Genomic DNA, 12,313 nt, shown 5'->3' with positions numbered 1-12,313 from the left:
ATGGACTGCAGCACCCCAGGCTTCTCTGTCCTTCACGATCTCCAGAGTTTGCTCAAATTCATGTTCATTAAGTCAGTGATGGTATCTAACCATCTTATCTTCTGTTGACCCCTTCTCCTGTTGTCTTTGATCTTTCCCAGCATGAGGGTCTTTTCTAATGAGTTGGCTGTTTGCATTAGGTGGCCAAGTATTGGAGCTTCAGCTTCAGCATCAGTCCTTCCAGTGAGTTTTCAGGGTTGATTGCCTTTAGGATTGACTACTTTGATCTCCTTGCAGTTCTAAGAACTCTCAAGGGTCTTCTTCAGCACTACAATTCCAAAATATCGTTTTTTCGGAGCTCAGCCTTCTTTATAGTCCAGCTCTCACATCTGTGCATGACTATTGGAAAACCACAGCTTTCACTATACCTTTGTAGACAAAGTGATGTCTCTGCTTAATATGCTGCCTAGGTTTGTCATAAGTTTCCTTCCTTCCAAGGAGCAAGTGTCTTTTAATTTCATGGTTGTAGTAATCATCCGCAGTAGTTTTGGAGTCCAAGAAAATAAAATAAAGCCGTACTGCCAATAGGAAGAAACTGTTTCCAAGGGGATGCCTAATTTCTGCCAAGACTACCAGCAGAGCCAGAAATAGAGAAACTCTGGTAGCTTGACTATTAAGCCTTAACCACCATTTGATCCCCTGGGCCTAAGATCAGACCCTCTGCCTCCAGTTTAGCCTAACAACTGAGAAGGCTCAAAGCTGTCAGGTTAAAAAGAATGCACAGAAAATTGATACTCCAACCTTGGGAGTTAATTACATTGCTGCACAAGTCTCCCAAAAGAAAAGAGCAGAGAGTTCATCTTTTGAGTTATTATGGCCACGCTAGACAAGGCAAGAGAGACTGTATTATAATAATGGCTTGTGTTGGTTTACTATACAGAAGAACCTCTTTCTCCATCACAGCACCAAGGCTTTGACATGCAGGATGTAAAACCTCTTGCTCCCACTTACCTCTGCTTCCAGCTAGCCTGGCCTGGCCACTTCTCCTTTCATTTGCACTATGCAAAGACCGGAATTCAAATTCCACATCATTACCTAACTGGCAGTATGAGCCATCAGTAGTATGAGCAGCACAGCCTCTAGTTCTGGGCAGTGGGAGGAGAGTCACATTTGCTCTCCCTGTTTAATCCATCCTAAAAGCCTCTGCTACTTTACCTCTCCAAAACCACAGTCCTGACATCACCTCGAGATAACAAGGCTTTCTAGTCTAGCACTGCCCTAGTGGTTCAGATGGTAAAGAATCTGCCTGCAATGCAGGAGACTGGGGTTTGATCCTTGAGTTGGGAAGGTCCCCTGGAGAAGGAAATGGCAACCCACTCTAGTATTCTCACCTGAGAAATCCCATGGACAGAGGAGCCTAGTGGGCTATAGTCCATGGGGTCACAGAGTTAGACACGACTGAGCAACTAAGTTTTCCAGTCTAGCAAATCCCAACCTCCAAATTCATTCACTCACTCAAAACACAGTTTCTCTGCCTGTTCCTGTGTTAAGTGTCAGATACACTGAATTAGACAACAGGTTGCAAAAGGGAACCCCAAGAAAAAATGGCTATCACTGGAGCATGAAGCAAAGACATTTTGAGAGCACTCAATGTTCATTTATTCATTCTCCATTCTTCTTCCCTGAAATAATATAATCTGTGTGCACTCCAAAGCACCTGGCTTTCTCTTCCACCTCTTCCAAAGTTCAGCATAAATTCACCTTCAGGAAGCCTTCCTGACTTGATGGAGAGAGATCCTCTTCCAACACCCAGCACATTTTCCACTTGCACCTATCACATTTCTAAATTCCCTCTTGTAAAGTGGTTTTTTTTTTTTTGGTAGTAAGTAGTTTTAGAAAGTAAATTACGTGAGGACAGACATCATGGATCTGGTTTACATGTTAGGCAATGGAATTTAGGAGGCTCCCACTTAAGTGCTGTTGTCATGGTTCAGTCGCTAAGTCACATCCCATTCTTTGTGATCCCATGCTGCACACCCATAGCACACCAGGCCTCCCTGTCCTCCACAGTCTCCCAGTTTGCTCAAACTCATGTCCATTGAGTCAGGGATGCTATCCAACCATCTCATCCTCTGTTGCCAGTTAAGTGCTTCATGAATATTAGTTGTATTAGTTACATCCTTTCCTCTATCATCATTGTACTTTCAGGGCTTTAATCTGACTTCTCCAATTTCTTTGAGCACTCGAGTTATACCTACACACATCTGCTTTACTTGAATACTGACCAACTGTCCGTGATCACAGGGCCATCTTTCATTATATTTGCTCTGTATGTATGAGATTTTATTTCCCCTTAGAAACAAGCTAGATGGCACAGCGGTAAAGGATCCACCTGTCAACAGGAGATGCAGGAGAGATGGGTTCAATCCCTGAATGGGGAAGGAGGAAATGGCAACCCACTCCAGTATTCTTGCCTGGGAAGTTCCAGGAAAGAGAAGCCTGGTGAGCTAGTCTATGAGGTCAAAAAGAGTCAGACACGACTCAGCATACACAATTACTAGAAACAAGATCAGGGGATTATCTAAGGTTTTGTCTGTAAACTGTTTATGTTCCAGTATCTCATCTAAGGCTCAGCATCATGGACACCTGCATACTCAGTGCCTTGCTGTGATTGCAAATATAGACACTAACCTTTTTTGCATCTACTCTCCAGATAAAAGTGCTATGTATGTTTAATAAGTAGTTTTTCCAGGAAATTCAGTAAAAGGAAATATAAGCCCTTTTGCACACTTTCAGGGCCTGTTCATTTCGGAGGTCCTTTAAAACACTTTCAAACATGTCATTTTTCTACATTAAGCAAACTAAATCCACTTAAGGGAAACATGAACAGCAGCCTCCACCAAAAATACCCCAAAACTGATGCACGCTCCACATCAGGCTCCCCTCCCTTCACTTTCTCGTGCAATACGAACTTCAATCAATCAAGGACTACTGCTCCAAGGAAAAACGGTCTCACTGCTGCTTGAGCTTTTGATAACCTTCACCACTCAATAATCCTCCTATCTAAAACCCTCATGGAAGCCCATTGATAGAGCCCAGATTTTTGAGCCTCACAGGACTGTGGTAGTGGCTTCAGGTGCTGGCCTAAAGATCACTGCTGGTCTCCTGCACACCAGTCCCAGAGGCCACATCTGCTCCCTATCTACTGCCAACACCTGCATCCTTTATCATGTCAACAGAGCACATCTGCCTGTTTTCTGTAATTAAAATCACTCAGCGAACCCATTCTCTGTTTGGGATTCTGAAACCACCTAAGACACAACATGGTCACTGATTTTATTACTGAACCTTCCCCAACATAGATTCCAAAATGTGAGTGTGGTTTCCAGCAAAGTTTGCAGTGATTCTGAAAAATCAATGTGTATTGAAAATTTACGTTTACGAGGAGGCTCATGAACAAGGAGCCTAGAAGCAATGGGTGATTAATTCTCACATGGTAAATGCAGGGAGGGTTTTCAGTCATTAAATGAATTCATCAAAATATTTACTGAGCAATGCAAAAATTGCAGTTAAGCTGAGGAGCTTGGCTTTGGGACCCCCCCCCCCAAAAAAAAAGGCAGGAAAAAAGTACACAAAAAGAAAAAAATAGAAATAAATGTAGTTAATACTAATAGGTGGTTTATTGGAAACCCTCAGAGCATTTTTCAAAAGGATTTGACAGATTTTATTGTAATGAGACATAGTGAGGAAGAAATGGTTTAAAAGATGTCATCAATCTTTTATTTAACTAAGCACTTGCCCTTCATTTTGAAGGAAATGATACAGTTTCAAATCGGAACCTCCTTCTCAAGAAGTGGTATGAGAACATAACATTGATTTAACATATAATTGTCAACAAAAATGAAGTTTACACAATTCACTAAGAAATAAAATGCACGTGGAATTTATCAAGTTAACTGATATAATTCTCCATGGGTTACAGGTATTATCAGTAAGAACAAGACAATATAATGAAAAGTCGAATAAACCAATTGTTTAGATACCTTGATTAAAAAAAAAAAAACTCACAAATAAAACATAACTTCCCAAACAAACCCTTTCAATGATCATGACACAACAGATTTTATTCTAATTTCAAAAAAAAAAAAAAAGTTAGACAATCACATAATATCAAGTCTTCAACACAGTGGATTCCATTCTAAGGAAAAAAAAAATAGAGGAAACAAGTAGTCCTTAAATTTTTTTCATTATCCATATTATATGTTGTAGAAAATTAAAGTTTTGCTTCCAAAAATATGTTTCCATGTGGTTGTGGTGTTGTTGACTGGTGCTATTAGGGACAGAAGCACCAAAGACATGAGAAATGTAACCACTGAAGTATCATTTTTTCATAAAAATTAAAAATTTCCATAAAGGTCTGGAGTAAAGTCTTCTGCTACGTGTGTTAGTGCTATAAAGTCATTTTAAATTAAATGTGGAATAAAAGCTACAAAAAGTATGAGTTCTTTCAATATAAAAAGTTGTGTAGCTGAAGTTGTGGGCTCCTTTGCTATACATAAGCAGTCTCAATAAAATATTTGCTTAAGTAAGAAAATAGAATTTGTCTGATTACATTTAGCATCCGTTCCAGTTGAGTGTCTTGCTTATCCCTGCCAGAGCTTCTGAAGAACATGAGAATCAATATTCCTTGCCTTCAAAGAGCATCTGTAATTCACAGTACAAAACAGTTCTAGAGTCTTAGTCCTAAGGAGAAACAAAAATTAAATATATATATATATATTTTAAAGTGCCAGATGTAGCCATTGTCTGGACATTCAAAACTCTTATCCACATCTTCAAGAAAGATGCCAACAGTTGATTCGATCCCCTTTCTTTGCAACTTCCACTGGCTGGTTGATGCTTTAACTATGACAACCCTGATAAAACTTCCAACAGAATCACAGTTCCAAAAGCATTACGTACGTACTTCACATCTCTGTTGCTCTGTAAAAACATATGAAAAAGCCGCATCCGAAGATCTCTTGACTCTTCTAGCTCATTTTCAAGTCCTGTTATCAAAAACCTCTTCCTGAGAGGCAGAATTGCTACTATGGATGTGGATTATATAGGAGTTCTTTCTTCAAGTTGAGATTTCTCACAGAGCTGCAACAAAGAGTCATTGCTATCCCTGTGCCTGATGACATTCACTTTCCACTGAGGGTTGAAAGAGGGAGACAGAGATCCAAGAGTGGAAGAGCGAGCTGGCCCAGAGCTGCTAGACAGTGCTGTTCTGTTCTTCCCTCCTGCTGCCTACACAATGGTCATTAAGTTCAACTTTCCCTTGACTGTGTTCAACACAAAAGACAATTCAAATCTAATAGGCTCTCCCAAATGTCTTTACCCACTTTACCTTGCTCCGCTTTTCCACAAGCAAAAGAAAACAAACACAAAGCTGTGAGATTATTAAAGAAGGAAACTGGATTAACATTTTCAACAGGAGACGGATGTTTCTCCCAAGTCCTGGACCAGAGCTCAGTGTGGTTCATCTTTAACAGTCAAAGTGATAGGACATGTCTGGGGATTCCTGTGAAAACAGGCAACATAGCCTACGCCCTTGTAATTAAATGAATTCATGTTGTGGTGCTATGAAGGTCTAGGCTTTTAAAACTTACGGTCTCGACTTCCTAAGTTTGAAAAAAAATGTAAGAGTACAAGGAAATCCTTCAAGTTTTGCTGCCTTGATTTAAAGATCTCCAGGCAGGATGCCTGAGGATGGCCATGGCTGTATCACTTAAATATGGATCATTCAAATATGACCCTACGATAACAGTAAAAACTGAATCACAAAATAACTGTATAGCCCACGGGGTCACAAAGTGACTGAGCAACTGAGCTCAGTAACATGACTGAGCGACTTTCACTTACATATTGTATCAAGTGTGGCTAGCAATACCTTATCATTGAAATATGCCTCAAGCCAAAAATTTGACCTCAGGCAAAACAGGAGTGAAGGGGGTGAGACAAAAGATAAACGGTAAACAAAATTCACAGGGCCACCACCAAAGCCTTAAATTAAGAAAACAAGTTACCTTCACTATACCAGAAGGGGGTCGGCGCGGGGATTGACAGGAAATTGACCTGAGGATGAACATGGCCACGCAGGTTTAATTAGATCAGAGACACAAAGGGCTTTTCCCTCCTTTGATGACAGCGGCTCTTAAGTGCCTACAATAGCAGGCTATAAACAAAGGCGGCAAAACAGAACCAGAATAGAATCCTTCCCTTAGCTGGCCTGTGACAACGATTTACTTGAAACCTGGGAACCGGTGGGCCGCTCAGGAGATTCATCCTGAAGCCAGCTCCAAAAGACAAATCGCTGGGGGATGGGGCGGGCTGAAGTAGCCAAGTCTTTGTTTTGCAGCCCAAGTTTACTCAACTATTTGTTATACTTCACAGGGGGTTGTTTGGTTTCAGTCTGCTGATCCCAGACCTGGTCCAGGTTTCACCAGCCTTGCACTCCAGGAAAACCATAAAATAAATAAATCACCTCAGCTTCCCGGATCCCTCACATTGCTCCTCGGGGAGTGGCGGGTGGAAGCACACCACAAACCTGCTCTGGCCCTACTATACAGGGCATCCTCCAAACTCAGGGTAGGAGGGGAAGCGGGCAGAAGGCAGCGGCAGGCATTGGCATTCCGAGGTTGTCTCCATACCTAAATTCAGAAGAGCTGATTTTTGGACCCAAGTCCAGCAGGGATTCAAGTGTCTGGCAAGTCCACAGTTTGCCTCACCTCGGGAAATGAAGGCGGATTGAGCCAGTGGGCAAAAGGCCGAGAAGCGGCCCCGGCCAAAATGCTCCTACCTGCTCCCTCTTCCCCCTCCGTCCAAGATAACAAACTCAAGCCACAGCTGGCTGCGCTTTGCGCCAACTCTTCTTTTTCCAAATGGCCCAGGAGCCCAGATGGGGCCCAGAAGGTGGTGGAGGAGGGAGGGAGAGGAGGGAGCGGGCACGGGCGGCGGCTGCTGCAAACAGCTCCTCAGCTCCCCCGTCAGTGCACCACCGTTTCTCGATTCTCCTCCTCCTCCCGGCCGGGCGCGGGGAGGCGCCCGGGAGGCGGCGTAGTCCGCGTAGCGTCGCTGTCGCCCTCGTCCGGCTCGACGGGGTGCAGGTGCGTGGCCAGCTCCTGCAGGACCGCTGTGCGCCCGATCTGGTCGTTGCGCCGCTTCTCCATGATCAGGTCCTCCAGGCTCTGGAACTCGAGCGTATGGCTGCGCTGCGCAGAGAGCTGGATTTGCAGCCGATAGGGCTGCTTGCCGATGCGCAGCTCGCCGCCGATTTTGAACTCGCGCTTGCCGTAGCGGCACCAGGCGGCGAAGCTCTCCGAGTTGCGCCAGCTCAGCTCGCGTTCCTTGGCGCCCACGTGCGCTAGCGCGTTGCGCACCACAGCGCTGGGGCTCAGCGGTTTGTAGCGGTACAAATCGTTCACCACGCGGCCGCGCCGACCCTGGCTCGCGTCCGTCAGGAAGCTGTTGCTCACCTCTAGTCGGTGCAAATGCACTACCTGGAAGTTGCCCACGTAGACTGCCCAGTGTGGGTACTGCGCCTGCGACACGAACTCCACCAGATCGCCAGGCCTGCACTTGTTGAGCAGGTTCTCGGGCGTGTAGGTGCTCAGGGCCGCAGAACCCGGCGAGAAGCTTTTCTGGTAGATGCATTCATCGCGGTAGAACACGGAGCACTCCACCTCGTGCAGCCGCGGGTCATAGGGCTGCGGCGGGGGCAGCGACGGCCCATCCCCGCCGTCCGGCAAACCCCCGCCCCCGCCGTCCGGCCCCTGGGGCGGCTGCTGCGGCTCCATGTCCTCGTCGTCATTGGAGAAGATGTAGGAGACCCCGATGCGGGGCCCATCGTCCCGATCCACGCCCGTCGGGTCGGCCGTGGGCACTTCCTTGTAACTTAGGTGGGTCAGTTTCTCCACCTGGTTGCCCATCACGCTGCGGGCACACGTTCACGCCGCCGGCAGAGGAGAAAGCGAAACCACCACTAGGGTCATTGGCACCGGTCCCCGGACAGGGGTTGAGACCACCTGTTGGGAGAGGAAGGCAAGGAAGCCGTGTAGGAGGCGCTCCCCCGTGATGTGGGCGATCTGTTCTTAAAGAGAAGAAAGAAAAATTGGGGGCCGGGCACCTGGAGTCGTTTTACGAGGAAATGTCAGATGCAGCGAGCTTTCTCTCTCACTTTTCCGCCTCCAGGGCCACGGTCACAGGAGGCCGGGCAACTCCAGCTCGCCCCTGCCCCCAGCCCTTGACCTCGCCCGGGCAGAAGCCCATTGCATCAGCGACTCCTACTGTTTCCGCCAGGGCCCTGCCTGCCAATGTCAAGCAGGAAGGGGGCAAAGAAACTTTACTCCAAATCCCCTTTCCTATCCTCCCCCCCTCCTCCCCACCTTCATCTCAGGGTCCTAAGTCGGTTCCAGAGACGTCCCCGCCCCACCCCCATCGCTAAGGAAACCGGCGAGGATCCCGCAGCGCAGCCCGGACAGGTGAGCCGCCCAACCTGGCTCACCTGCGGCGCTTCCTGCTACCGTCTTGCCCGCCCCTCCCCCGCGCACCCGCCCTCAGGCTCGGGTTACTTGCGCAAACTCACCCGCCTAGAAGTGGAGGCCGTGGGGAATTGGGAGCCCCCCGCCCCCTACCCCGCCGCACCCTGAGACTTCTAGGGCGAGTTTGCAGGTGTGGGCTCCGCAGCCTCTCCTCTCCCGGCGCCGGCGACTGCGAGGCTGGGCGGGAGGGAGCAGAGCATGTCTTGCCCCCCGCGGCTACGTAGCGCCTCAAGACTCGAAGGCGGGGAGCGGCGCCTTTCACGCCGCACCCCTTCCCTCCTGCTGGGGCTGCTTCACCCCCTCAACCGGATCTCGCGGGGGGGGGGGGAAAGGAGGGGGGAGGAGGTGGGGTTCTCTAGAAGAAGGAGAAGGAAGCAGCCTCGGTGCCCGGCGGCGGCAGCTCCCGCTCGGGCCGGGCGAGCAACAAGCGCCGGAGCGGGAGGGACGGGATTGTAGATCCGGCTCCGGGCTCCCAGGGCGGGAGCGCAGCCCCTAGCATTTAAAGAGACAGGCGCTCGCTCCCAGAGCTCGGGTCTTTCTCGCACGGCGCTGAGCCTCCGGCATCCCCGCCTCCGCCCCGCCCACCCAGGCCGCGGGGCTCCGCCCAGGCCACGCCCCCGCGCCGGAGCGGGTTTAAATCCCGCTGGTAAATAACCGAAAGGCTTGAGTGGGCTGGAAGTCTTCGCGCGCTTGTGTGTGCCTAAGTAATGGGGACCTTACTTACCTTCTTAGAGTAAGACCTGTAGTGGAGTCCGCGCTGCTTACTCCGGTCATGTTTTTCGGAGCTGTGAGCTTTAAAATGAAGTTGGAAAGCAATGGCCACCTGCCAGTGTAGAGAGAAGACTTTGGTGTTTGTTCTGCCTCTTCATCCCCAGAGTACCTTGGAGAGGGAGGAACAGTCAAGCCACTAGAAAGCAAACAGACTTTTGCTTCTTTCTTTTCTTCCCTAGAATCAATTTCTTGCCAAAGGTCACAAAATAATTTTTACTAGGACAACTGGAGAAGTATTTCTGTTTAGAGATATTTCCAGAATAAGTCCTATGAAACTTTCAGGTAGGGAAAAAAAAAAATCTCAGAAAGGAAACAAAGCAGAAAGACTTAGCTAGGAACTTAATTCCAAGACCTAGGCTGTTACTAATGTCCTTCTAAGTTAGTACAAAGTAGATTTTTCATAACCTCCATTGTTGTTTTGAGAATTACCGGTTCATCCAGCGGATAGTGAAAGAGGGCATTCAGCTCTGGTGGTTTATCTTGGGGGTAGAGGATGTAGGAATTGCCTAATTGTCTTTAAATTAAGGACATATTAGCAGAGGCCCTCAGTGAATGTATTTCCTTCCTGCTAACTTGCAGAAGGAAGTGACAGGAGGCCAGTACTGCCTATTAACCTAAACTAGGAGGATACTTCCTCTCTCTCCCCTCCAGGTTGGTTTTGTTTCTTGTATCTAAGATGAAAGTTACCAGAGTGTTTGGTTTTGTTTTGTTAATAATGGATCAGATTGGGTGGTGGAGGGTTGACACTAAACAGACTTTCACTGAAACCCAGAGTAATTCTTGGTGGAATTAAGAATGCAACTCAAGACCTCCTCTTTGCTTTCCATCACTGTTTATTTTGACTCAGTTTTTCCAGGTAACACAATTATTTATTCAGTGTGTATTCCGACCAGTGGAAACAGGAGTATACTAACACTGCTGTGATTTTTTTTTAGTTTGGAGTGTGGAGGAGGAGAAATCAGTCTACATACGTACTTTTTTGAGCACCAACAATCAGTATTGGCAGGGCGGTGATGGGAGTTAGTCCTTCAGCAAGTCTAAGATCACAGTATAAGTTAGACCAAAACCAGACTTCTGTGCGTCTGCTGTGTAGATTAAGTTTTTTCTGACCAGCCTCAGGCATGTGTGACCAGATGAGTCCCCTCCCTGGACTTTTTGATAACACATGCTCTGGGAGGTGCTGTTTTACCTGAATAGTATTTGCCACCACCATAAGAGCTCATGTAAATACCCATCTTACAAGGGAGGAGGGAGAGGGAGTGTTAGACTATGAGAACCAATGGCCAGTCGTGTAATGTCTGTTAGACCGTGAAACCTCTGCTGCCATCAGCTATGGTAGGCCACTTTGTCCCTGGTACTAGGTAGGCTCCCTGATGGTGGGAGAATCCACAGGACACAGTAGTATGGTTGTTTGCTACCAGCACCCCAGGGCACAGATCTAATGAATCACTAAGCAACACCTAGTTGTCCAGGTGTCTAGCCTATTACCTTGATGAGCTCTGTTCACAACAGTGACTCAACAACAGTTCTTCTGTTTTGTTTTTTTAAATAATAAGGGGTCCAATTACTGGACTTTACATAAAGCATTGTTTAAACCTTAAGGGAAGCAAAACAATATTCTTGACATAACCTGAATATAAAACATTATTTGCGTTTTAAGATACAATCATCTTGAATAAAAACTTGAAAACTTCAATCGATTTTTTAAAAAGTACTGATAGACGGTTTTATCTTCAAAATAGATATTCAATAAATTCCAAAGTACATAGAACCATCCCAATGTAATGAACTGATATTACTGTATTTCAACCATGCATTTCTAGTTTATTTTTTATTTGAGTATAATTGCTTTAAAATGTTGTGCTAGTTTCTGCTGTAAAACAAAGTGAATTAGCTAGATACATATACTCCTTCCTCTCTCCCACCCCTCCCATCCCACCCCTCAACAACAGTTCTTGAATTGAGCAGCTATAAAGTCTCAGAGGGAACAGGTTCTCAGTTATCTTTATATCCCGATACCTGGTACTCAGTAAGTGTTTGGTAAATGCTTGATGGACGCTTGAGGGGAATTCTTGGACATATCAATAGCCCGTTTCCTGTGTAGCTTCTTCCATAAATGCCTGGTTAGGACCTCCATCTGATCCCCAAGGGCTCTTGGTCAGAGGTTGCAGAATGGCTCCCAGACTTGCTTTGCTCATCTCAAATGCTTGTTTAATAAACTTAGATTAATCGATAATTTGGAGACTTGGGAAATCTCACCTAAAAATTCAGAGTTCCCGATTCACTTGAAAGTGTCAGTGATATGAGACCATTGGGCCCACATTCCAGGATAGCAACAAAAAGCTAGAGCTGAGCAGAAATTGCCTTTGAGATGAGATGTAGCCTCCAGTTGGCCCCAGTCTCTGTCCTATTCATCTCTCCTTCCTAGTGCCTTGACTGGCCCTGGGAACCTCTGTTGGCCAGCACTGCCATCCAGTTTTACGCTATACATTGTGTCACTTGATTATATGTAATTCAGCACTTGAACACGTAGCATCTGGTGTTATCTTTTAATTCATATATTTAAAATGTCTTTTCTAAAAAGAGCTTAATTCAAACTATATTTTTTGAAAATCTGTTAGGTACCTGTTAGTCTTAAACACCATTCATTTATTCTACAAGTATAATAGGCACTGCGTTAGGTTTTGCAGGTATTCATGTCCCCATGAGATACACAGACTCCTTAGGACAATATAAAATGTACTACAGGACAGGAAAGTAGAGGATGCTCAGGGGAAGTTTCAAGGCATGCATATATAAAGGTGAATATTAAAGTGCCTGCCATCAGGAGCTTGCACTAGCGAGGGTGACCAGCCCTAAAATCAACAATGGCATCTACCACTGAGTGACCTATTCATTCTGTTATAAAGGACAGTTCAATTTAAAGAAGCTAAGTGACTTCTTCCAGCTGATAAGTAGGACCATCTCACAAGCCTGCTTGA

At 46.2% G+C, this 12,313-nt stretch overlaps 1 protein-coding gene across 3 annotated transcripts; it reads right to left on the bottom strand.

The window, feature by feature from the left end:
* Positions 1-3,635: 3,635 nt before the first annotated feature.
* On the bottom strand, positions 3,636-9,063 carry FAM84B (family with sequence similarity 84 member B). Of its 3 annotated transcripts, none has more exons than XM_027560855.1 (2): positions 8,606-9,063; positions 3,636-8,110 (listed from the first exon to the last, which is right to left on the bottom strand). In XM_027560855.1, the coding sequence occupies exon 2, from the start codon at positions 7,947-7,949 to the stop codon at positions 7,008-7,010; it is 942 nt and encodes a 313-aa protein (XP_027416656.1). In that variant the 5' UTR covers positions 7,950-8,110; positions 8,606-9,063; the 3' UTR covers positions 3,636-7,007. The 3 variants fall into 3 exon arrangements, with proteins under 3 accessions (XP_027416656.1, XP_027416655.1, XP_027416657.1); XM_027560854.1 differs by having other exon boundaries at positions 3,636-8,105; XM_027560856.1 differs by having other exon boundaries at positions 3,636-8,045.
* Between the last annotated feature and the right edge of the window lie 3,250 nt (positions 9,064-12,313).

The sequence above is a fragment of the Bos indicus x Bos taurus genome, chromosome 14, assembly GCF_003369695.1.
Source record: "Bos indicus x Bos taurus breed Angus x Brahman F1 hybrid chromosome 14, Bos_hybrid_MaternalHap_v2.0, whole genome shotgun sequence".
NCBI classification, from domain to species: domain Eukaryota; kingdom Metazoa; phylum Chordata; class Mammalia; order Artiodactyla; family Bovidae; genus Bos; species Bos indicus x Bos taurus.
This window is presented reverse-complemented; position numbering and strand designations above follow the sequence as displayed.